The following is a 26,743-nucleotide window of genomic DNA, read 5'->3' as shown; positions in this document are numbered from 1 at the left end:
AATCAAAAATTGCCTCATTTTTAATTTGCCTACTTTATCATGTCACTATTACAAAGCACTCCAAATTCTCCATCAGAAAATTAAATCCTCTCCAAATATTATTTTATATGCAGTTGTTGAGATACTACTAGTTGCCTACCTAATATCAGTTCTCCAACTCCACTTTTTAAATAACAGAATCCTGATTTTTATTCAGAGTAATGATAAGTCTAGTTAAAAATAACCAACTTCCTCAAACACCCTTGGAGTCGGAAATGGCTATGTGACCCAGTTGTAGAAATTGAGATAGTTGTAGAAATATTCTGGCTGAGATTCTAGGAAAGCTATTATTTTTCTGACAGGCTTACTTGACATATATATTTTACCCTTTGCCTTTTTTCATTGTTTCTTCTTGGAATGTATGTGTGATGATTAGAGGTACAGCAGCCATTTTGCAGGCATGAGGATGAAGCTACACTCTGAAAGTGGATGGTACTGAGAAAAAAAAATGTTCTCCTTATGGATAACTTGATATTTCTGTTATATATAGTTGAACACAGTCCTAGTTAGTACTGTTGTCATATATCCAGTATTTCAATAACTTCATACTCTTCCAGGAGACATTCTCCTGGAGGCTTTACCCTCCTTTTCTAACCTGATTGCTTGCTAGGCTTGCTACACAGCTGTTGTTCTGGAACATAATTTCTTCTCTTTTCTGTGTTAAATCCTCTTTTTCTTAGGCCATCGTCTCCCTAGTGTCTTCTTTTTTGGTCTTCCTGGATGGAGAACATCTTCCAGGACCTTCTTAAGAATGGGTAGATTAGAGATAAAATTTCGAGACTTTGCAGTGTCACTCTCACACTTGATATTTTGCCTGGACTCTTGGATCAGTATTCTCTTAGGTCTTATATGTTTGAAAGGTCTTGCTACTTTTACACTTGACTTCTTGGTTGGATATAATATGTTGGGATACCTTTTGAGAGCTCTGTAGCCACAGATTTTTCTTTTCTGCAGGTAACTTGATTTTTTTGTTTGTATCCTCAAAAATCTGTTGTTTTTTTTTCTTAAAATATTTTGAAGATTAGCAAGGTTGCCTCTCAGTGTGGATCATTCTATATGCTCTGTATATTCACTTCTTCCTTTATTTTAGGGAATTGCCTTTTATGTTTGAATTTTTTTTTTTTTTAAATGGGAATTATTTATTTATTTATTTTTGGCAGTGTTGGGTCTTCGCTTCTGTGCGAGGGCTTTCTCCAGTTGCGGCAAGCGGGGGCCACTCTTCATCGCGGTGCGCGGGCCTCTCACTGTCGCGGCCTCTCTTGTTGCGGAGCACAGGCTCCAGACGCGCAGGCTCAGTAGTTGTGGCTCACGGGCCCAGTTGCCCCGCGGCATGTGGGATCCTCCCGGACCAGGGCTCGAACCCGCGTCCCCCGCATCGGCAGGCGGACTCTCAACCACTGCGCCACCAGGGAAGCCCTATGTTTGAATTTTTTAATTTGATATTCAAACTTTTTTTCTTACTCCATTTGTCAATTATATGCTTCAGGAATACCAATTATTCTATTTTATAATCTTTGTCTACTGTATCTGTCACCTCTTTAAAAAATTGCTTTAATGTTTGTCTTTTTATTTGCATTCCTTTATCTCGTCTTTTTTTTTTTTTCTGTCAGTAATTTGATTTTCAGTGATCTAATCTGTTATTTATAGTTTTTATTTAATTTGGTAATGATACAGCTTTCATCTTTAAGTTTCTTTACTCAGGTTTAAATCTTATATTTCCTTTATTCTGTGGTTTGAACATGTGGTTTTTTTGAGTTCATGTTCTTAGTAACTTGCTGGAGAATTTCTTTTGATATATGGAGGATTTTCTTCCAGAAGGATTTCTTTGTTTTTTGCATGTTTTTTTCTTTTTCCCCCTTTTGTGCTGTGAATGTATTGCACAGTTATTATGCTCTTTTCATATTGCAACTACTTGGGAAGTGCTGGTATAGACATTTTATTTGTTCTGATATAGTGTGACTTCTTAATTCTGTCCTAGCACACCTAAAGACAGTTTGTTTCTTCCTCTCAATTTCAATCTGATTGTGGGTATTTTGTGCCTTATTCCTTTTTGTTTTAGTAGCCTTATGGCATTTGGGGAAAGGAGTAATTTGTGGGATAGTAAATTCAGTCTTAGCAGAGATGGATGTCGTTTTTAGAATACTTGAGCACTTCTTCGGGAACTTTCTTAAACGTCCTGTAGTGACATTGATGCCACCTACTATGTTCCTATGGAGAAGTTTTCTTGACCTTTAAATTGTTCTTGTTTATTCATTGTTTAACCCAAGAATTCTCCTGTCCAATATGGTAATTGCTAGCCACATGTGGCTATTTAAACTTAAATTAACTGAAATTGAAAATCACTTCCTCAGTTGCACTGGCCCCACATTAAGGGTTCAGTAGTCTAGTGCCTACTGTATTGGATAGTGTGATATAAAATGTTTCCGATATCACAGATGTTTCTCTTGGGCAGTGTTGCCCCAGAGTCATCAGTTCTTTCAGAGAGAGATGGGCTTGTTGTTTACTTTCCCACCTGCTTCTCCTCACTACCTGTTTCCACTGCCAACCTCCCTCACCAGCCCACCCCCCCCCACCCCAAGTAGGATGAAAGGTAAGAATAACCCCTCAATTTTCTTCTGTCTAGCAGGCGAGGGTTAATCATGAACAGTCTCAAGAAGTGAGGAATATGTTTTTCTAGAGTCTTTTCTTTTTAAAAAAACTTTTAAAAAAGTTTATGCCATTAGATTGTGACCCTCTTCTTGTTTCTTTCTCTACTGACTTATTTTTGCTAGTTTTAATCTTTTATTTTCCACGTATTATTTATATTGGGGAAAGAAACTCTGTTTTCTATCTTTCTCTCACCATATTTACCTAGTAGCCCCAAAATGTTCACAGTATTAAAAGTATTTTATGAATTTTAACGTGTACTAAATGAATTTTAGGAGGAGAAACTTAGAGCTTAAGACGTTAAGAAATGTGATGCATTCTGCTGCCCTACTCTGATGTCTGTCCTTTTTCCACTGTGCTTTTCTCCTTGGCATTCTGTCATGGATATTTATATCATTGTTTTCTCTTGACCTTATAGTCCATTTATTTCCTTATATTTTTCTCTGTGTTAGTCTTATTACTCTAGCTTAAAGGAGTAAATATGATTCATATTGAATTTATCTTCTGACAAGTCAGTTATTTAATTTTTAAATTTGTGATTTTGCTGCTTAGTAGTTTTCTATATTCATCTCAGAAGAGATTATGATTTTATGTAATCTAATAATGTGGTAATTTAAAACAGTCAATTTTATTCTATTCTATTATTCATTTAGCTGCATATATACAAGACTTTAAGTTTCTGATACATATCTTAAAATTACTGCAGTCCTACTGGAAGTTGCAAGCCTTCGATAGACGCCAGAGTTCCAAAATGGTTACGTCAGACAGATTCTGCTAGTGCATTGTTGTCTAGGTGGTATAGAGAATGTGGCAGACACTGTCGATTGTCTCCAGCAGACAGCCCCTATGCAAAAAGGTCTTCTTCCTTGCAGACAGATTTTCTACAGGGATTGAGCACCCAGGTGTCTTTGCAGAAGCCATGTTGCTTCCCAGCCTAAACTAGTCTAGTTAATGTTAATTACATTCCCCTTGTAGGTGATAGGTTTAGGAATGGGCATATAACACAGTTCTGGCTAATGTGAAGTAATGGGAAATATGAGGAAAGTGGGGTGTAGAAGGGTGTATGAGAAAGGTTTACTTTCACATAAAAAGCCTGAAGACATCTGACCTGCGGCTGAGATGTACTTCATGGACTTACAGTTTCAGCTTCCGTTGATGGAATACCTTAATCAGATTAACTCTCTGGGAAATTATTTTGAAAACCAGCAGCTAAAGGTGTACTATAGGATGATCAAAAGTAGGCAAAACTAGAGAGGACTCTGCACATGAAGGACTGAAATTTCAAGGTGTGAGATTGCAGGTTTTTGCCTGGTGGAATTCCCCTGTCCCATATAAAAATGGAAAAAGTTACAGCCTCACTTACCTAGGTATTAGAGAACAGACTTCAAGGCTGGCAGAATACCTAAAACGTTTGGGGGGAAATTCCAGAAAGGTGTGGGAACCACAGGAGGGTGCACCCCTGGAAATGCATGTAAACACCATTCAAATCATTGGCTGACCAACTCTACATGTGTGGAGAAGACTCCAGTGTGTCTAGCAAAAAAAAGCAGCAACTGGAAACTAATCGGAGATTTCACTTGCTGGTCATATTAGGATACACAGAGTTTGGAGTTTGAAACCAGTAAAATGCCTGCTATAACAAATATTAATACACTTCAGAGGAATGCAACACAAGGAAGAATTTATAGTGTATGGTTGATAATATTCAGAATACAATTTGAAAAAATTAGCAGACATGAGAAACAAAAAAATAACTAATGCTGAAGAGAAAAAGTAGGCAATAGAAAGATAATCAAGAAGAGGCAATTACCAGACAAATAATGCAGCTATTATATATATGGCAAAAATATTACAAAGCAACATAGTTGTATTGATTGAATAAATGAATCTTAACAGGAAAGACACTATAAGAAAGAATGAAATGGAAATTCTAGGGCTGAAAAATACAATGATTAAATGAAAAATAAGCTAGATAGGCTTAATAGCCAGGAAGAGGCTGTAAAAGTGTTAAGAAACCTGAAGATAGATTAATAGAAATTATTCATTCTGAAGAACAAAGAGAAAAACAAGTGAAGAAAAGTGAACAGTCTCAGAGCCATGTGGAACAATATGAAACAGAATAAAATACTTGTAATTTAAGTCCCAAAATGAGAGAAAAGGGTGAATGGAGTAGAAATAATACCTGAAGAAATAAAAGCTAAAAAAATTTCAAGTTTGGTTTAAGGGGGGAACAAAACAAGTATACAGATCCAGGAAACACATCAAATTCCCAGGCAAAATATTAAAATGTCACACCTATGTACATCATAGTCAAACTTTTGAAATCAAAGGGGAAAGAGAAAACCTTGAAAGCAGACAGATAAACAATGCATTATATACAGAGAAACAATGATTATGTCTAACTGCTGATAAGAAACAAAGGAGTCTAGGAAACAATGGAATATCATCTTTAAATTGTTGAGAGAAATCTGTCAACAAAGAATTCTATATTGAACAAAACCATTCTTCAAAAATAAAGATGGAATGAAGGCATTTTCAGACGAACTAAATTGAAAAATTCATATGTAGAACCGTATTACAAGAGATACTGCAAGAAGTTGTTTAGGTTGAAGAGAAATGATAATAGATGGTAATTTATAACTATAGAAAGGAATAAAGAATGATAGAAATGATATATATGTAGGTAAATATTAAAAATTAAACTTTTTTCTCTTAATTTCTTTAACATAAAAATTCTGTAACATACACAAGATGTTACATATATATACATCTATCTATCTATCTATCTGTTGCTGGGTCTTCTTGGCAAAGATTGTACTTGCTTATGCTTAAACTCTGAACTTTTCTGTACATCCATGGAGCTGTGACCTTGGCCTCCAGTGCCACAAGTCTTTGTTTGGACATAAAATGTTTTCATTTCTCTAGGAGTGGAATTACTGGGATGTATAGTAAATATATGTCCTTCCTTTTCACACCTCCAGTTCCTACTCTCCAGATGCAACTACTTCTAACTTTTAGCTTTATCTTCTAGTAGGTATCCTCATATTATTTTTAAAACAACTTGTTTATATATGTTTTTCTAGTGACTCAAAGGACATTATTTAATTTAGATATATAAATATTTTGGGATTAATGAAGAAGAAACAGTCCCTTTACAAAATTTTATGTTTTATATGAAAAGTTTTTCATAACATAGATCATTTGCTTTTTAAAAATTTTAAACTGTTGTTTCTTGGAGCCCTAGTTTCCTACCCCCACTTTATCTAGAGTACAGATTTTTGCTTTTGTTTTTTCTATTTAACTATTAGAGTTCACCCTAAGATTAAAACAAACTACTGCTTTATCCCCTCCCCCATGAATGTCCACCAATATTTTAAAACCTCTGCTCTAACCCTCTGACCTCTTTTTTTTAATGTCCTAAAGAGTAATTAAATTTATCAATTTCAAATCAATAGACACTTACTTCTTTAATACATTATCTTTATTTCAGGGGTTTAGGTAAGGAGGGAGTGAATACGTGAGGAATTATGATTAGTTCTACCTAGGTTAGGCTTAATTTTATTTTATAGTTTATGACTGAGTGAGAACCACTCTAAAATGCATTCTGCTTAACAAAAAACAGTTCTTATTTATCCCTGTAATTAGATTGAGATTAGTTTTCAAATGACTGGGACCCTTCTTTCTCATGTCTTAGAACTCTTAGACCTAAGATCAACTTGTGTCATGAGTATATTTTACTTCAGAGAAACATGAAAAAATACCTTATGTAGATTCTTCAGATTTCTCAGTAACAAAATTTGGAAACCACTGCATTCGGAAAGCTTATTGCCTGTATATTGGTGCTGAACATATAGTCATAAGAAATGAGAAGTGTCGTGGGCAATTGAGCACTCTGAATTTTCAGAGTGGCTCAACTCAAAGTTACTGGGCACAGGTGTTTCCATAATTGTGATGTATTGGGAGAGATTCAGTGTTCAATGATCCTCAAACCCATACTTCCACCTGTGTGGTATAGTGGTCACTGGGCTGTAGTATAAAACATGTAAAGTGAAGAGCATAGCAGTTACCTCATGGAAGGAAAAAATGTCTCAAACCAGTATGCATATAATGTGTTGTTTTACATAGGCCTAATCAGGGGGGAAAGAGACTTTTTTTTGAGAAAAATTTATTAAACATGACTTCTTTAAAAAAAGTAAACATGTGCTATCCATACTGAATAATTTAATTGTTTATGATATTGTCAATCACCTACCCACTCTGGTCTTGTCAGGGAAATCTAACCCAATGTCAGAGAGATGGACCACCAATACACTGCTATGGTATCTATGGATACCATAGCAGTGAATGTTTATGTCCTCTGAAATCCACATGTTGAAGTCCTAACTCCCAATGTGATGGTATTTGGAGGTAGGCACTTTGGGAAGTAATTAGGTTTCAGTGAATTGATGAGTGTGGGATTGTCGTCATGGGAATAGTGCCCTTATAAGACGACACACCAGAGAGCTTGCTTCCTTTCTCTTTCTCTGCCCATGTGAAGACATAGCGAGAAGGCAGCCAGCTGCAAGCTAGGAAGTGGGTTCTCACCAGGAACCGAGTCTGCCAACACCTTGATCTTGGACTTCCCAGCCTTCAAAACTGTGAAAAATTGTTGTTTAAGCCACCCCGTCTATGGTATTTTGTTATAGTAGCCCAAGCTTGCTAATATGAGTATCTTATGGCATGACAATGTCATGATGTATTCCCCTGTGTACCTTTTAAGTAGTCTGTGTCCACAGAAGATAACAGACATGGTATTGTCCTGGTACAAATCTTAAGTTGATACTAGTGCCCTCCAGACTGTCTTGGAATTCATAAGACAAGTGGGTACATTCAGTGTCTTTTTCTCGACTACAACAAACACCACGGTAATAAAATAAAAGAGGTGGCAGGATGAAGAATAAAGCTTATAAACTATGCCTTTCCAAAATATGCTTTATGAAATAAAAGGTAATTTTTTGGGACTTCATAGAGCTTATATTTAATGTAACAACATTTCTCTTACCGAAAGTGAATGTTTTAGAGCAAGGTGAAAAGCTAATTTTATTCTAATGTTTTTATTTTAGTGTTTGGGGTGATCAGTACACATGAGTGGAGGGAGACCTATTTTCATATGAAATAGCTCAGGTATATTAAACCCACTATTTCTTTTAAAAATTTGTTTTAATTTTTTTTTTTAGAGAAGTTTTAGGTTCATAACAAAATAGGGTGGAAAATGCAGGGAGTTCCCATATACTCCCTGCCCCCACCCACCTCCTGACTGTCAACATCCTTCACCACAGTAGTACATTTATTACAGTCAATGAACGTATGTTAATACATCATTATCACCTGAAGTCCATAGTTTACACTGAGGTTTGCTCTTGGTGGGGTTCATTCTGTCGGTTTTGACAAATGTATAATGACATGCCTCCACCATTGTGATATCTTAACAAAATAGTTTCACTGCCCTAAAAATCCTCTATGTACTGCCTATTCATTCCTCTTTCCCCTACAAATCCTGCCAATCACTAGTCTTTTTACTATCTCCATAGTTTTCCTTTTTCAGTTCTTTGCCTTAGTAATATGCATTTAAGGATGCTCCGTGTCTTTTCAAGTCTCTATAGCTCATTTCTTTTTAGGGCCAAATAACATTCCATTGTCTAGATGTACCACAGTTTATTCATCCATTCACCTGCTGAAGGATATCTTGTTTGCCTCTATAAATTGGCAAATATGAATAAAGCTGCTATAAACCTTGTGCAGGTTTTTGTGTGGACTCATTTTGGTATAAACCAAGGACTCTGATTACTAGACTATTTGATAAGAGTATATTTAATTTTGTAAGAAGCTGCGCAATTGTCTTTCATAGTGGCTGTACTGTTTTGTGTCCCCACTGGCAATGAATGAGAGTTCCTTTTGCTCCACATTCTTGCCAACATTTAGTGTTGTCAGTGTCCTGGAGTTTGGCCATTCTAATAGGTGTGTAGTTGTATCTTTTTTTTAAAAAATATTTATTTATTATTATTTTTTGGCTGCGCCAGGTCTTAGTTGCAGCATGCGGTCTCTTCCGTTGTGGCGTGCTAGTTCAGTAGTTGCGGCACATGGGCTTAGTTTCCCTGCAGCATGTGGGATCTTAGTTCCCCGACCAGGGATTGACCCCGCGTCCCCTGCATTAGAAGGTGGATTCTTTACCACCGGACCACCAGGGAAGTCCCCGTATCTTGTTTTAATTTGCATTTCCCTAATTACATATGATGTTGAACATCTTTTCATAAGCTTATTTACCATCTGTATATCTTCTTTGGTGAGTTGTCTGTTAAAGTCTTTGGCCCATTTTTTAGTCGAGTTGTTTGCTTTCTTATTGTTGAGTTTTAAGAGCTCCTTGTATATTTTGGATAACAGCCCTTTATCAGATGTATCTTTTCCAAATATTTCTCCAAGTCTGTGGCTTGTCTTGTCTTTGTCTTGACATCTTTTGCAGAGCAGACATTTTTAATTTTAATGAATTTCAGCCTATCAATTATTTCTTTCATGGGTCATGCCTTTGGTGTTGTATCTAAGAGTCATCACCATATCCAAGGTCATCTAGATTTTCTCCTATGTTATATTCTAGAATTTTATAGTTTTGTGTTCCTTATTTGTCTCTAATCCTTTTTGAGTGAATCTTTGTGAATGGTGTAGGTCTGTCTAGATTCATTTTTTTTGCATGTTGATGTTCAGCACCATTTGTAAAAAAGACTATCTCTTCTCTATTGTATTAACTTTGCTCCTTTGTCATAAATCAGTTAACTGTATATTCATGTGGGTCTATTTTGGGGTTCCCTGTTCTGTACCATTAACCTCTTTGTCTGTTCTTTCACCAGTACCACACTGTCTTGATTTTGATTACTGTAGCTTTATAGTAGATCTTGAAGTCAAACTCACTGTATAAATGTTAAACCATTACAAAATTTAAGCATACACAAAGATAGGGCTCAGAGTCCAATGAATCCTCATGTACACATCACCTAGATACAACAGTCATCAGCTCATGGCTGCTCTCAACTTTAACTCAACCCCCTTCCCACTTCAATCCCAAATTTCATATGAAATTCAAGATATTATATAATTCCATCCATATCTATTCAGGATGTATTTCTAAAACACTGTCTTCACTTTAAAGAAACTGCAAAGCTGTCCTCATTTTCCAAATAAGAGGATTTAAAACTTTTTTTTTGGTTCAGCTTGAATGTATACTCTTTTAGAAAGATGGAGAAAGTTGTTTATTCTAGTATATAATTTTATTTTCTACACATACTGATATTTTAAATAACAGAAAAATCTTCATTTATAAATATAACTTTTTTATACTCGTGAGTTTCATCACAAAGATTTTATGTATTTGTGTCCTTATTATTACCAGGGTTCCTTTCTGAGTCATTTAATACTTATCCATAGGGAACCATCTTTACTTCTGTATAGGTTGTTTGAGATGCTCATCACCTTGGAATATGGATAGGATGCTGACATGGAAATTACATTTTAAGCCTCCAATACTCATTCACATGATATTAGCATAATTATTATTCAGAATTCTTCTGTAAGGAAGACTTGACTTTTCTCTCACGTTTATTTTTTAGTCATTTATTTACGTAAGTATGGACTCATAGATATTTATTTTATCCTTTGGGTTATGAACTAATACTGTCATCATTCTACTGCTAAAATTTTTCAGCTTTGGTCTTAGGGAGTTGTTTTCGTTTGTTTGTTTTTTAAGTACCTGATGATCTAGATTTATTTTAACTGCCTTAGTTTTAGAACCAGCCATTTTCCAAGGTGCAAAAGAGCAGGTTTTACAGGTTCATTAATGTTTTTTACATCAGTCAGATTGCTGTTAAATGGTTCTCTTTGTAATAATCATATGAGTAATTTATTGTAGTAAAGGTAACATTACTTAAATGACCATGAGGCTTAGAAAAATTGCCAACATAAGCCACAATATAAAATATTTTAATTAATACCCATTAAAAACCCCCGGTATGATAATGCCTCATTTCTCTAGGCTCAATACAAACAATACGTGTAATAATTGATTTTTTTAAACCTTTTTGATGTAAACACTTCTAAAACAGTTTTCTGGTTTCCAGCCCCTTGACAGAGAATGAAAGACATAACTTAATATTTTTTTCTTTCTACATTACACCTTATATTATCTGAGTATCAGGAGATAGATGGTTAAAATTAAATACATAATATACTCTGCATAAGAACTTTATACTTAGAATAATACCTAAAGTCTTCATAACTGCTATTTCAGCTATGTAGGGGAGACCTTTCTACTTAGTTCCAAATTCATAGATGTATTGTGTAAATTGAAACTGCATTGTATCAATTTCTAGATAAGAAATATATTAGAAGGTACAGAATACGTTAAAAAATTAAGCAGTTCCATTAAAAACAAAGTATTTCTAAAATATTGTTTTCAGATACACATGGTGCTGTATTAAAATTGGTTCGTCTTCCTTTTTTATGTATATGATGTACAATTAGTATACTAAGTTGAGCAAATGGAAATTTTTTTCTATAGATTTCAGCATCTTTGAAAGCTATTTTATCTGTATTTATCCTTAAGCAGACTAAACATCCTTCTGATTATATCTTGTTTACCTTACTTGTTTATTTAATTAATTAATTTATTTATTTATTCGAGGGTTGGCGGGGACTCTGCTGGGTCTTTGTTGCTCTGCGCAGGCTTTCTCTAGTTGTGGTGAGCGGGGCCTACTCTTCGTTGCGGTGCGCGGTATTCTCATTGAGGTGGCTTCCCTTGTTGTGGAACATGGGCTCTAGGCATGTGGGCTTCAGTTGTTGCAGCACATGGGCTCAGTAGTTGTGGCTCACGGGTTCTAGAGCACAGGCTCAGTAGTTGTGGCGCACGGGCTTAGTTACTCCACGGCATGTGGGATCTTCCCGGGCCGGGGCTCGAACCCGTGTCTCCTGCATTGGCAGGCAGATTCTTAACCACTGTGCCACCAGGGAATTCCCTGTCTTTTTTTCTTACATGCATAATTTTAAAATTTTTATTCAAGTAGAAATAGATAATGTATATGTGTCAGAAGCAAATGGCCTCATGAATTTTTGTAAACTGAAGACCCCAATGTAACGAGTACTCAGATTAAAAAACGGTAATTATACTTCAGAAGCCCCTACTTTGACACCTTCCACTTAATATCCTTCTTTCCCTCCCAAATGGAAACAATATCCTGACCCTTAATGACTCTGCCTTTTCTTCCCTATTTTCCTCCCTCTTTCCTTACTTACTTTCTGAAACATTGTTGAACTAGTTTGAAGCTTTGGATGATGGGTTTGGTTTGCTTGTGGAATATTACTAGGTAAGGGTATCAGCAATCTGAGTTCCTTTAATCACCTCAGTTATAGATTTGACATGATTGAAAGGTGGGCTTTAATTTTATCATCTTTACTCTCTAGGATATAGACTTTCAGGATTTTAAACCAAAGACTAGGGAGAGTTAGGAATCTTGTTTTTGGTGGATCCTGACCTCCAACTTTTGCTTCTGTAATTTTTGTGAATCTGCTAAAAGCTCTTTGGGCGTCTCGGCTTTTTGTTATGTAATAACAATCCTTTGGGGGGAAAAACAATTCCAAATGTCAGTCAGATTTCTTGGTTTACTACTTCTTCTGGATCTTGCCTGCATAATTCATCACTGTTCTTTTAACTTTTCAGTGCCTTCAGACAGGTGTCTTTCATTTTTCTTCCCTAGCTCGCTGTAAGGGTTATTCCAATTTGCTTATTTCTAGAAGTAGAACTCTGTAATCCTGTATTACCTGTTTTTAAAAAGTAATCTTTCAAGTCTTATTTTTAATGACATTTTGTCATTGGAGTTTGTGACTTCTTTTAAGCATCTATAACTGGCATTGATTAAAGTTGTTTCAGTGTAATGAGTTCCCCAAACAGTACATTTTGGTTCAAAATGAAGCAGTTGTACAAAAGCCTCATGATATTTTTGTAAATTCTCAAATATGAGGCAGTTTCTTTTCTGAGGGATAATTTTAGGGGGAAATTTTTCTTCATATTTGGCATCTAGGGATATTTGATTTACGGTGAGGTAATAGTTTCTAGAAAAAAATTTAATAATAAAAGCAATGGTAATAGCTACTATTTGAGTGTTTAATATGCACTAGGCACTAAGGGCTTATATAACCTTCACTAAACTAATCAATCTTTATGAACACTTTCATGACATAGATACTGCTTTTATTCCATTTTACAAATGAGTAAATTAAGACAAGGGGGGGAGGTCAAGTAATTTAACATGGTCATAGAGGCAACCCCGATACTGAACTGGCACAACCTAGTATTACCCATTCTGGCTGTTTGCATCCAGCGTCCATTCTGTTTTGGCCAATGTCTGTTCCTGTGGGTTGAAAACCTGAGAAAACAGCTAGCAGTGGCACAGATTCAGATACAAAGTTATTGGAGATTGGCTTCCATCCTGTGTGGAAACCTCATCTCGTTTGTTTCATTAACCTCATGAAAACATCAGTCCTTAAATTTTTTTCCTTTTAGTTCAAACTAAAGGAATTATGCTGTTGGTGTATACATACAGTTAGTAATTAGCAGCCAGATCTAAAAAGCCATGCCATGATGTTCTCATAGCAATAGAACCAAATTGAAATTTCATAAAAATTGTAAGAGAAGGTTTCTTTTGAGGGGAATATACTTTGAAATAATAATTGATATCAATAACTATTTTAGGTATTAAGCAACATGTTCTTCGTGTTTGTTATCCAAAAATCCTGTTGTTAAAACTTTGTACTGTTTCAAAGAATCCCTTTCATTTTAGTAAATTATACTAATTTATTTAATGTTAAATGTTAAGAAAGAATTAATTTACGGATCTTTAATAAAACATATCATGAAGCATTAATCTGTAGAAGTTTTACTTAATAGCTTTGTAAAGTCTTTGGATGTGGGAAAGATACTAATAAAAAAAATACTCCTTTATAATCTTTTTACTGTAATTACTACCATAATCCTAAATACTTGTACAGTAAAATAAACAATACAAATATTTATTAAAATAATGTAATTGAACTTTAATAAAGAGTTAGTAGAGAAGGAGAACTGGAAAGTGCTGTGTTAATACAGCCATTTCATCATATTATCAGTTTTAGGTATATTTTGAACATTTGTTTGATTATCATTCAGTAAAGATTGTAGGTGAGTGCTTATGCTTAAAGAATGAGATTATTTGTGTATCATTTTATTGGTTTATTAATGCACTTAATAGAATCAGTTTAGTCTGAAGCTCCATAAAGGAGAAGACCCTCAAGTCTGGCCTTGATAGAAAAGTATGTCTCAGTTGTAGTCCTTTTTTTTTTTTTAAGCATGAAGAGACAAGTAATTTGTTTTAAATTGTGTATTCAGAGCAGATGATAAATGTTATAATTTATAGTTTACTTTTAAATATGGGTATTACTTTTAAAGTGACTTTTGTTTTCAAAGCATAAATTTGGTGAGTTTCTTTTGTTTGGAGAATTTCTTAAGATTTTTTTTTTTTATTGTGGATTTAAAAACACTCAGATAATATTATGCTTACTTCTAAGAAAACTAAAGGTCATATTTTTTGATGAAAAGTGTTTTCAGTGATACTTAAGCAGATTGTATCTTAACTGTAAGCACTTAACAAGGAAAACATAATTCATTAAGTGATATTAACCTATAACAATTTAAATAATTTCTTTTATTGTTATCTAACAATAAATATTTGCAAATTGCTTTCAAGTGAGTTACTGATTTTTTTTCTCCTTAATTTTATTTAATTAAATGTTCTCTTTTAAGATAACTGTAGATTCACATGCAGTTGTAAGAAATAATATGGAGAGATCTGGTGTAACCTTTATTCATTTTCCTCCAGTGGTGACATCTTGCAAAACTATAGTAAGGTATTACAGCCTTGATATTGACATTGATACAATCATGATTCAGAACATTTCTATCACAAATATCCTTCATGTTACCATTTTATAGTTAAACCCATTTTCTTCTCTGTGCTTAACCCTGCTCCCGCTTAACCCCTGGCAACCACTAATTTCTTCTCCATCTCTATAATTTTGTCATTTCAAGAATGCTATATAAATGGAATCATACAGTATGTAACCTTTTAGGATTAATTTTGCTCACTCAAGTTCAGTGTACTTCTCTGGAGATTAATCAGCATTGTGTGTATCAGTCGTTTGTTTCTTTTTATTTCTGAGTGGTATTCCATGGCATAGATGTTTAACCATTTGCTTAACCAGTTGTTTAACCGTTCATCCATTGAAGGACATCTGTGTTGTTTCCATTTTGGCTAATAGGAATAACGCTGCTATGAATATTTTGTGTAGAGATCTTTGTTAGAATTTCCATTTCCCCATGATAAATGCCCAAGAGTGCAATTTTTGGGTTGTATGGTGAATACAGGTTTAGTTCTGTAAGAGACTGACATCCTGCCGGAATGACTGTAACCTTTTACGTTCACCACCAGCATATGAATGATCCTTTTCCTGGACTTCCTTACTATCATTTGGTGGTATCACTATCTTTAAGTTTAATTTTAGATGAGAGCCATTCTGATATATATGCCATAACAAAACCACCTTGCTGTGGTTTTAATTTGCATTTCCCTATTAGCTAATGAAGTTGATTATCTTTTCATGTGCTTTGTTTGCCATTCGTATATCTCCTTTAGTAATTGTTTACTGATGTCTGTATTAGTTTGCTAGAGCTGCCATAACAAAATACCACAGACTGGTTAAATAAACAGAAATTTATTTCTCATAGTTTTTCACAGTTCCTCCAGGAGGCTAGAAGTCCAAGGTCAAGGTGTTAGCAGGTTTGGTTTCTCCCAAGGCTCCTCTCCTTGGCTTGCAGATGGCTGTCTTCTTGCTGTGTTCTCATATGCCTTTCTCTCTTCTTATAAGGATGCCAGTTGTATTGGATTGGGGTACCACTGATATAATCTAATTTAACCTTGAAGGTCCCAACTTTAGCATATGGTCGCATTGAGGCTTCAACATGTGAATTTTAGGGGATACACAGTTCAGTCCGTAAGAATATCTTTTGCCCTTTTTTAAACTGAATTGTTTTTTTTAATGTTGAGTTTTGGGAGTGGTCTTTATATTCTAGATACTAGCCCCTTGTTTCATATGTAGTTGCATATATTTTCTGCCAATGTGTAATTTGTTTTTTTCTTCCGCTTAAGAGGTTTTTTTTTTTTAATGAAACAGGAGTTTTTAATTTTGATGAAATCTAATTTATCAGTGTTCTCTTTTATGGGCTGTGCTTTTGTTGTCAACCCTAAGAACTCTGTACCTAGCTATATAAATGTTTTTTTTTTTAAATGTTATGCCATGTTGAAGGAAAAATAATTAGAGATCACAAATTATAGATTTTTTTTTTGCTGGGAGAAATTGTTAATTATAAAAAGAAGGTTCACTTTGAAGAATAGGGGCAGATCAGTCATGAACAAAATAAACACTTGGGAGATAAGCCTTCATGCGTTTTCCTCATTTTTTCTGCTCTTCTGTGTAATGGCATTGATAGGTTTTGTTCTGGACTATCTTTTAAGGATGTTTGTTTAGCAGGCAGCCTTGGAAAAGAGAGATACTCCCAGACAAGATTATCTTGACTGGTACTATCATCATCTGCTTTGTCATCCAAGCTGGGAATGGGGACATCCTTGTTAAGTGCCCCGATGTTGTTCTTTATGTTCAGTCACTGCATCCTGTTGATTTCAGCTTCTAAGTAGTTCTTAAACCTATCCTGCATTTTCATCCTTGTCACTGACATTCCCTGATCCATTACCTCATCCTCTCAAGTGTCCTTTCTGTAATGCTGCTTTCCAGATCTTTTTCTTCATCTTTAGTTTTCAGAAGTTTGGCTTATATGTCTTGTTTTGTATTTCTTTGGGTTTATCCTGTTTAGGCTTTACTCACTTTATTCCATCTGTAGTTTTAGGTCTTTTGCCAAATTTAGGAATTTTTCAGCTGTTATTTCTTGGAGTACTCTTTAAGCCCCACCCATCATCTGAATCTTTCCAGGGTTCAGATGATAGGATATTTTAGCTGTTTTGTTATAGTTCCACAGGTCCCTGAAGTTCTTTTTTTTTTTTTTCCCTTAATTTTGTCCTCCGTGTATGTTTTTTTTTTTTTTTTAGTTTTTATTGGACTATAGGGGATGGGTTGGGAAATATCTCTGCAAGCTATGCCCTACTAGGGAAATGTCCATTCTAATTTTCTTGGGAGAGCTTTCGGAGCTTTTTCTTTTTCTTGGAGCTGCTGCTCCTGCTGGCAGCAGCCTCTTCAGGTCCACTGCTGAGTGGCTCCTCCTTGGAAGAGAATTTCCTCTATTTCTTGGGGACCCTCTTGTTTCCTGACTCTTCAGGGTCACTAACTGGTTCCCTCTCTGGGGAAAGATTTCTTCCTCTTGGTAAGACTTCCACTGCCAGCTGTCTCTTCAAGATCACTACTAACCAGCTCCTCCATGGAAAAAGATTTTTTTTTTTTGGGTTTGGAGAGGAGACAGATGGGTCTTCCATTCCATTCTCCATTCTCCATTTTTCTCTTTTGTTCAGATTGGGTAATTTCGGTTGTTCTGTGTTCTAATTCATTGATGGTTTCCTGGTCCTCAGTACTGCTTTTGATCCCATTTATTGTTTAATTTTGGTTCCTGTATTTTTCAGTTGTAACCTTTCTTGTTGGTCTTTCTTTATATCTTCTATTTCTTTGTTTAGATTTTATAATTCTTTTCTAAGACCTTCTGTTTTTCATTTGTTTCAAGGATGTTCCTAGTTGCTCATTGAAACATTTTTATGATGGTTGCTTTAAAATCTTTATCAGATAACTCTAATATCCCTATCATCTTAGTGTTCGCATCTACTGTTTATCTTTTTTCATCCAGTTTGGGATCTGCCTGGCTCTTGGAATGGTGAGTGATTTTTTTTTTTTTTTCCCAAACCTGGACGTTTTGGATATTATGAGATTATGGATCTTATTCAAGCCTTCAGTTTTAGCTCGGTTTGTTTGACACCATTCCAGCAGAGAAGGGTGGGGTGCATGCCACCTCATTACTGCCAGGTCATGGTAGAAGTCCTGGTTCCCCACTCAGCCTCCATTGATATCTCAGGTAGATTGTGCTCATTATTACTGTGGGTGAATGTGGGATCTGGCTCCCCACTATTATTCCCCTGATAGCTTTCTGGCTGGGAGGTATAGAAGTGCCTCATTACTGTTCCACATGTGTCTTCCACTGACACCACAGAGTGGTGTGTCCTTGTTACCACTGGCTGGTGATGTTTCAAGTCCTGAGGGGAGTGTCCACTAAGCATCCTCTTGTACTAGCCCAGCGGGGAGGGATAAAGTTACCTCGACTGATAGGTAGGCTTGGATGTCCAAGCTCCCTACTTGGTCTCCCCACCATGGAGGTGCCTCATTACCTGGTGGGGATTAAAGTCTCAGTTCCATCTTGGCCTTTTCTGATACCACCCCAGTGGGAAAGTCGGGGCTCTTATTACATCCTGGGGGGAGGGGTGGAAATCTAGGCTCACCATGTCAGCTTTTGCTGGTGGGGTTAGAGGTAAGGTCATGGTTTTTTTCTCTAGTGTTGGCTGCACTAGAGCAGTTATTTTCTTAAAAAGTTTTCTGTCTTGCTAGACTTTCCCTTTCCCTTTCTTGGTCCTTTGGCTACAGAGAACAGGCTTTTGGAGGGTTTGTTTCATCTATACTTGTTGGTTTTCTGTGTTACCCACTTCTCTTCCACCTGGTCTTTGATATATGAGGTAAAAATGAAAATCCAAGGAACTCACTGTTGTGTCATTCTTTGGATCCTTAGATCCCTATCCAGTCTTTCTTCTTCTCTTTTTTATATTTATTTTATATATAATGTCTTGGGTTTCTAGTTGTACTTAGTGAGAGGAATAGGAAAAAGTATATCTATTCCATCTTCCCAGAAGTGGAAAGTATGTTTCAAGTACTTGGTAACAGAAATTACCTCTAAACGGTAGTTGCATTGGATCCACTTAAATATTATTGTCTTTGTGTGCTTTTTTTCATTTGTTTGTTTATTTATTTTTAGGACTAAATACCTATAGGCTGATTTTATTGACAGAGATAATAAAGAATTCAAATGAAAAGTACAAAACAAAAACATAGAATCAACTCTCAGGGATACACATAAATCTCGAACTGAGTCTTGACGACACAGGGATCTACTTAATTACCAATTTTTAACCTGTCAAACTTTATTAATGATTTCTTTTATTTGTGTTGCAGTTCAAACAATTTTCTTCTTTCTTCTGACCCTTTGATTCAGTTACAGAGTGACTGATAATTTATGGAAACAGTTTTCAGGTTTTGGGTAGTCTCATATTCTAGGCTTTGTTAGAATTTAATGGTTAGGTTTTCCCTTTGGGCAGCTGTGGTTATTTCTATGGTAATTTAATATTTTCAGAGGTTTACTATATAATATAAAAGTATAATCTATTGCACTAAAAGACAGTTACTGTGTCATAAAATATGAGAAAAAGCAAGGCCTTTCTTCCATATAGGTAACATACTAATTTCAAATTGCCTCAACAGTAGTATTCTATAGTAAAATATTATCATTATTGTAAATGTTTTTTAAAAAGTTCTCTTTGTGTAATATTTGGGCTGTCCCAGGTCTGAACTAATCTTGGGATTGGATTTCTTTCCTGTAGGGTGAGGGTCTAGAGGACAATGAAAAGGATTTCTATGATTCTGATGAGGAACAGAAGGAAAAGACTGACAAAAGGAAGAAGCCATATACTATGGATCCAGACCATAGACTTTTAATTCGGAATACAAAGCCTTTGCTTCAGAGCAGGAATGCAGCGGTATGTAAAAACCATTATAAGAAATAATTCACAGATTTTTTAAAACAGTGGTTAAAAGTGTGTAAGTTCAGTAAATAAGTCTTTATTTTTGAGTGTGCTAATGGAGCATTTGTTGGTTTATTTGTTTATATACTAAAAAGCAGGTTTTAATAGGATTACTTGGTTTGGTAGCTGTATACCTACTGGACTTCATTTCCTTTTTGTGGTTTTGTTAATTGGATTCCTAAGATATAAGTTCAAGATGTTTACCAGTTGATTGGAGGACTGTGTATATTTCTCTATTACTGGATTGTTGTTGTGAGTACTTAATCTGGTATCAGTACATAATATTTGTATTTACCTGATAAGAGTTTTGAAGAGACTAACATGTAGTAAAAGCACCTAGCATAATGCCTCATATAAAAATTTTAGCTGGTAGGAATAATTAAAAGTCATCCTTACTTGGATCCTAAGTTTGTTGTTGTTGTTGTTGTTTACATCTTTTTATTTTAAATAACACTTTATATTTTAGAAGAATACATGTACACAGTAGAAAATTAGAAAATACAGACTAGCAAAATTAAATAAAATTAAACCATTACATTCCCATCACACAGAAATCACTGTTATAATATCTTAATGCAGTTTTTTCCAGATTTTTTCTGCATAAATGTACCTATTTCACATGTGTGTATGTCTATACATATATATTTTTTAAACCAGATAAAAATCATAGTACACATAGTATTTTTTAACCTGTTTTTTTTTCTAGTCATTTCTCTATTTCTATTTCAGTAAAATTTCATCTCATTTAATACCAATTTGTCTTAAATTCGTTCATCTTATAACTCGTTCATCTAAACCAGTTGTGCTGCATTGGGTCTGGTTGTTACTTCTTTTTTTTTTTTATTTTTTTTATTTTTTTTTTATTTTTATTTATGGCTGTGTTTGGGTCTTCGTTTCTGCGTGAGGGCCCTCTCCAGTTGTGGCAAGCGGGGGCCACCCCTCATCGCAGTGCGCAGGCCTCTCACTATCGCGGCCTCTCCCGTTGCGGAGCACAGGCTCCAGACGCGCAGGCTCAGCAATTGTGGCTCATGGGCCCAGCCGCTCCGCGGCACGCGGGATCCCCCGGGACCAGGGCTTGAACCTGTGTCCCCCGCACCGGCAGGCGGACTCCCAACCACTGCGCCACCAGGGAAGCCCTACTTCTTTTAAACCTCTCAAGTCTTGCAGAATGTTCCTCTGGATTTGTCTGGTTGCTTCCTTTACTATATCCTGTGTTTCCTGTTAACTGGAAGTTTTGTGTAAGGCTTGAGGAATTCAAGTTCAACATTTTCTTAAACTTCTTTCAATTAAAAAAATTCTGAATGAATCGTTCTGTTCAAGTAGTAAAAACTTTGAAAATGAGAGTTTCCTTTGTTTTCTGATGCTTGAGAATTTGGTCCCTAAGCTTTGTATATGTATCTTGGGAAGTTTTTATCTAATACCTAGTACTTAGTTTCTAAATCATGATTAAGTACTATGCACAATAATAACACATATGTTATTTTATTAATGTTGTAAAATATGCTTATATTTTAGTATGGTCTCGCTTGACCTGATGGTACTTAAGTACTGTAACTTGCCACCTAAAACTACTTTATAATTGACTCACTATTAATTTAACTTTGTCTTGGAAATTGGTTTTATAGTTCAAATACTCACTGATCAAAAATGTTCTTAAATAGTGAAACAAATAGAGGTGGTTTGTACTTTTTGTACCAGTATGTTTTGGTTCCCTGCTTGATTTGATTGTGTACCAAATAGAGGTAGTTTATTTTTTGTTCCAATACCTTTTAGTATCCTGCTTATTTGATGCTGCTAAATATATATAAAGGTTGGCTTTTGAAGAATTGTGAATAGAGGTTCTTTGGTTTAGCCTTATTCTCAACTTGCAAGAGAGACTTTGAGAATTTGTTCAGGAAACTTAGTCTGTCAGTGCTGTGTAGATTGAATTGGCGATAAGAGATGCTGGAAGCACCGTTGGGAGGCTGTTTGGACAGTCTAGGTAAGGTGACAGAGGAGGAATGGTTAGAAATAGAAAAGTTCTTATAGGATGTACTTTCTTATGAACATACATAATGTAACTGCCGAAGGCCTATGAGGTATATTTTTAGTTGTTTTGGAGTTTGGAGTTATGGGAGCTTCCCTCATGGCTTTTACAAATTAGACTATAAATGTCAAATTTTGGGTATTGAAGAGATTTAAAAACTGTTAGATTTGTAAATATTGGGGAAAAGAAGATCCTTTAGCCCTTTTGGGTTTGGGAGTGCCCTAATTAATGTATCAGAAGAGATGACGTACTAAGTGGAATCTAGGATCTTAAAAACATTGACACATATAGAAAGTACAGTTTATTAAGCTTCAGCTTTCTCTTCTATCATATGCTAATACTTATTAGCCATCTGTATGCTTTAATATTTTTAAAAAATGACTGTCACCTATTTGTAGATTAAGTCAATCATTAATTGAGTTTTTCTTAATAAGATTTTAAATTCAGAAGAGTTTGTTGTATAATTAAAGTGTATTTGTAGATCACAAGTTAAGAAATAAGATATCCTTAAACTCCTCAAATCCCCAAGTAATGTCTGAAAGCTATAAATCAGTCATCTAAAAAAATGTACACAAAAATGCCATACAGCAGTAACTTGAGGATCCTGTAACTCTTTTTTTTTTAAATGTTTCTTAGTTTTAGAAGGAACTCTTTTTGTTTTGAGCACCCTCAGGTACTGTATACTCTTTAGGCATATGTAAAACTCCTGCCATATACTTAATAGAACTTTATAGTTCAAGCAGAAGTAAAGTAGTATTAATATATCTTCCTTACCAAAGGTAAGATGATTAATTTCTGTAGCTCTCTATCTGCAGTTGCCACACGCTGAACTGGATACTTTCAGCAAGTGGGAAGTCTGGACTTTTGGTCTCTGGATCTAAGTGTAGAGGCACGTAGGGGAAACATAGTACTCTTATATTTTATGACAGAGAAATTCTGATTACCCCTATAATAGCTTTGAAGCAAAGACTATTTTTAAGGTTCTGCATTTTGAAAAGCAAGATCATTTCAAATGCTGCTGTTTTAGAGGAGTTGTTTTAATAGAGTCCCCTTAATTAAAACTGAAATATACTGACTTTTTTTGGTTTTTAAAATTTTAACCTACTTACTGCTGTTACCTTTAAGTGTCTGGTTTCATTCCCTGTCTCAGAGCAGCAGCTGCACTAGGAAGAGTATGGGATTTGGAGTGTGTGTTGAGCCTTGCCGTGTATTGGCTGGCAGACTTTGGGTAGTTCGTTTAACATTCATTTTCTTTTCTGAGGATTTCTTGGCTTCCTAGGGTTGCCGTAACAAATTACCAAAAACTGAGTGGATTAAAACAATAGAAATGTATTCTCTCACATTTCAGGAGGCCAGAAGTCTAAAAATCAAGTTGTCGACAGGATTGGTTCCTCCTGGAGGCTCTGGGGAGAAATTAGCTTCTGGTGGTTGCCAGCAATCTTTGCCATTACTTGACTTACATGCCTCAGTGCAGTCTCTGCCTCCATCTTCATACTGCCTCTTCTCTGTGTGTCCTTTTCTGTCTCTGATAAGGACACTCACACTGGATTTAGGGCCCCCCAATCAAGTATGATCTCACCTTGGTCATTGCCTTAATAACATCTGCAAAGACTTTATTTTCAAATAAAGTCACATTCTGAGGGTAGACACTCTTAGGGGAACACTATTCAACCTGCTACATAGGGTAACAACATATTCATCTTATTTCACAGCAATTTTGTAGGAGTTAAAGGAAATAATATGTAAGAATATACTTTGAAACTGTAGTATGAAACTGTTATGGTTCTTATTGTTCTCTGCTTTACTTTTTAGGTGGTTATGGCAGTTGCTCAGCTGTATTGGCACATAGCACCAAAATCGGAAGCTGGCATTATTTCTAAATCACTAGTGCGTTTACTTCGTAGCAATAGGTAGGACATGATTTTTTATGTGTTTTCTTTTGTATTACTTTAAAAGTAATGTTTGAACAAATAAAATGTGTCTCTTAGGCATTTAACATGCAGCTCTGACTGTATTTTATCAATGAGATTTCATACTTAAGGGGATTATTATAAAAGCCTTTAGATTACTGATCTCAAAGTTAATGCTAAGTATTGAAGGTTTTTTAACCTCAAGCCCAAAGAAGTTGAAAATATTTTTTTGGCATATAGTATATGCTATTACCAGTAGCCTAGTATTAGTGTTTGATATTTCTAGGTGTGGCAATAATAATGTTTGGGAGTTCTATTAAGTCTGGAATCACTGAAAAACTATATTAAATGTATTATCAGATTGACTTAGTGTAATTATACATGACTTTATATAAAGCAATACATATGCTGAATTATGTAGTTTATGACAGAATTACTGCTTCCTGTAAAGTTACAATATTTAATTACTATAGTTTGTTCTATTTAAGAAAAGAGCTATGTTCTTAATAGCTACTTATTTTAAAGAAATGCATACTCTTTTCTTTTCCTGGAGATAGGTAGGTAGGTAGTAGGTAGGTAGGTAGATAGATAGATAGATAGCAGAATACTTTTTTCTTTAATTTTACCTCTCTATAATTCTGCAGTTCAGGTCAACAATTCAGAAAACTTTGAGTTCCTGTGGCATATACTTTCAGTGTTTAAAAAGATTTTGCCATTTGTTTTGTTTTCTATATTTAAGAATACTATTGTTTCAAGCTATTTAGCTTACCCTGGATATTTTGCAGTAATTAGTTATTTTAAATTAAAAAATTTTTTTCCATTGAGTACTTATGCTATTGGAGTTGGAAGGAGAAAGGTAAATATTTATTTTCATCCATACTCAAACTTAGTGCCACAACTTTAGCCCTAGTTTGGCTTTTGCCATTCTTTAGTAAGATACTATTTCCTTTGTCTTTATACGTAGTCAGTCGTTCTTTCCCTTTTAACAGCTCAATAATTTTTGTTTTCCATAGCTGGTTCAAAGAAGGATCTGGAATGCGTCTTTCACATGAAGCATTATACCAGATTCATTTCCATGTTCATTTCTTAGATAATTGGACATAAAATAACATGGCTTTTTAAAAAATCTATCTTTCACTCTGGGCAGAATTGAGGCACATGGTGAGCCTTCCAGTCAAGAGTTTGTATTAACACTGTGGTCATGTTTGTTCCATTAGCCCTAAGAATACTTTCTTTGCACGTGTTCAGAGCAGCTACAGTATTGACTCTACATCTTAGGAATACAGTATTATAAAATTTGTTTTAACTCTTCCTCATGATGAATCAAATCTAATTTAATAGTTTATAGGGAAAATGTATTTTTAAAAGAAGGCATAAATATCTAAGATTTACTAAAAACTTTTCAATATTATATTTAAGAGTTCCACTCAATATGAGTCTTATTGCTGATTCTTTTTCTTTAATGTACTGTTTACTTGTTTACTTAAAGATATTTCATTGGAGAATATACCCAGTGAAAATTCTCCTTTAATTTCTAGGGAGGTGCAGTATATTGTCCTACAGAATATAGCAACTATGTCAATTCAAAGAAAGGTACGTACATTGTGAACACAAAATTCAAGAGAGAAATGAATACACTAGTACCATAAATGTATTTATATATTTATTTTTGTAATCTAGGGTATGTTTGAACCTTATCTGAAGAGTTTTTATGTTAGGTCAACCGATCCAACTATGATCAAGATACTGAAGGTATGCATGCTCTTATTTTTCAGATACTCTAATGCATGTTTACTTTGATGCTATTGCTGTAACTTTTGGTTTAGCATCTGCAAAATGGAGACCTGTTTTTTTTTTTTTAAATAGATACATTGAGGGATTTTCTTTATGCTTTTTAAACTACATTATTATATACTAATTACTGTGCTACATTCTAATAATACAAAGTTAAGACATGCTACCTATACCTTGAATAACTCACAGTATGTGAAGTATGTGAAGGAGACAGACATGGAAATAGATAATTTCAGCACTATGTGTTTTAAGTGATAAAGAGGTTTGAATTGAGTGTTGTGGAAAAAGATAAAGATGGGGCTAATTCTCTGGGATATTTAGAAAAGACTGGTGGAAAAGATGATGTTTGAGTGGCTCTAAAAAGAATAACATGATTTCGTCAATTTTTTTGTTGTTGGTAGGTAAGTTGATTGGGAGGTTGTAGCATTGGGTATAGGAGAAAGGCACATTTTATGCCAACACAAGGGATTATGAAAGAGTGTTGTGTTCAGGGAATGGCAACTACAGTATAGAATATAGTTATGGGTATAAAGTTATAATCATTAAAACAGTGTGATATTTAGATAGAAAAATAAGTGGAATAGAACATGAAGCCTGGAAACAGATCTATGCATATCAAAATGTACCATATAAGAGAGGAGACATTGTAAACCAGTGAGGACTATTCATTAGTAGACTATTCAGTAAATATTGGAAAGATTGGTTCTTCACATGGAAACTGAGTTTAATCACAAAAAAACAAAAAACGAAAAACTAAGACACACCCAAATTGAAGGATAAATTTACAGAATAATTGGTTTGTAATCATCAAAAGTGTCCACTTCGTGAAGGTCAAAAGAAAGGTTGAGAAACGTTCAGACTGAAGGAGACTAAAGAGACAACTAAATAAAATGTATGATATGGATCTGGATTCTTCTTTTATACATTGTTGAGATAATTAGTGAATTTTAAATGTAAGTTATTACTGCATAGATATGATGTATCAGTGTTAATTTCCTGGTTTTCTTGGTTGTATTGTGGTCTGTAGGACAGTGTCCTTGTTTGTAGAATATATGTACAGATGTGTTTGGAGATGATGTGGTATCATTTTGATGACTCTGGACTCAGATGGTTCAGACAAAAACTGCTTTTTACCTTTTCTGTACATTAGAGATTGTTTTTTAAAATTGTACAAAAAATTAAAATGTTCTCATCAAAATAAAATGAAAAGTCAATTCATAATCTAGGAGAAGATATTTCCAGTACATATATCTGAAAATTGACTACTATCCAGAATATATAAAGAACTGCTACAGTCTGTGCCTTTTAGTTGAAGTGTTAGACCATTTACTTTTAATGTAATTATTGATATGAGTGTGTTTATGTCTACATCTTGT

General features: G+C 34.8%; 1 protein-coding gene and 1 long non-coding RNA gene across 2 annotated transcripts in view; one reads left to right on the top strand and one right to left on the bottom strand.

The window, feature by feature from the left end:
• The window catches only part of AP3B1 (adaptor related protein complex 3 subunit beta 1), a 266,236-nt gene that overhangs the window by 94,479 nt on the left and 145,014 nt on the right, over positions 1-26,743 (top strand). Inside the window, exons 8-11 of the mRNA XM_082375446.1 lie at positions 19,437-19,592; positions 23,476-23,573; positions 25,112-25,166; positions 25,254-25,325. Coding sequence (XP_082231572.1) covers positions 19,437-19,592; positions 23,476-23,573; positions 25,112-25,166; positions 25,254-25,325 — 381 coding nt within the window. The remainder of the gene's footprint in view (positions 1-19,436; positions 19,593-23,475; positions 23,574-25,111; positions 25,167-25,253; positions 25,326-26,743) is intronic.
• On the bottom strand, positions 1,339-20,774 carry LOC309622629. The gene is made up of 2 exons (XR_014241044.1): positions 20,734-20,774; positions 1,339-1,455 (listed from the first exon to the last, which is right to left on the bottom strand). It is a non-coding gene; the product is annotated as an uncharacterized lncRNA (long non-coding RNA).

Source organism: Balaenoptera borealis, assembly GCF_965194805.1.
Source record: "Balaenoptera borealis genome assembly, chromosome: 2".
In the NCBI taxonomy this organism is placed as follows: Eukaryota; Metazoa; Chordata; class Mammalia; order Artiodactyla; family Balaenopteridae; genus Balaenoptera; species Balaenoptera borealis.
The sequence above is the reverse complement of the archived record's forward strand: the minus strand, read 5'-3'. Positions and strand labels throughout refer to the sequence as shown.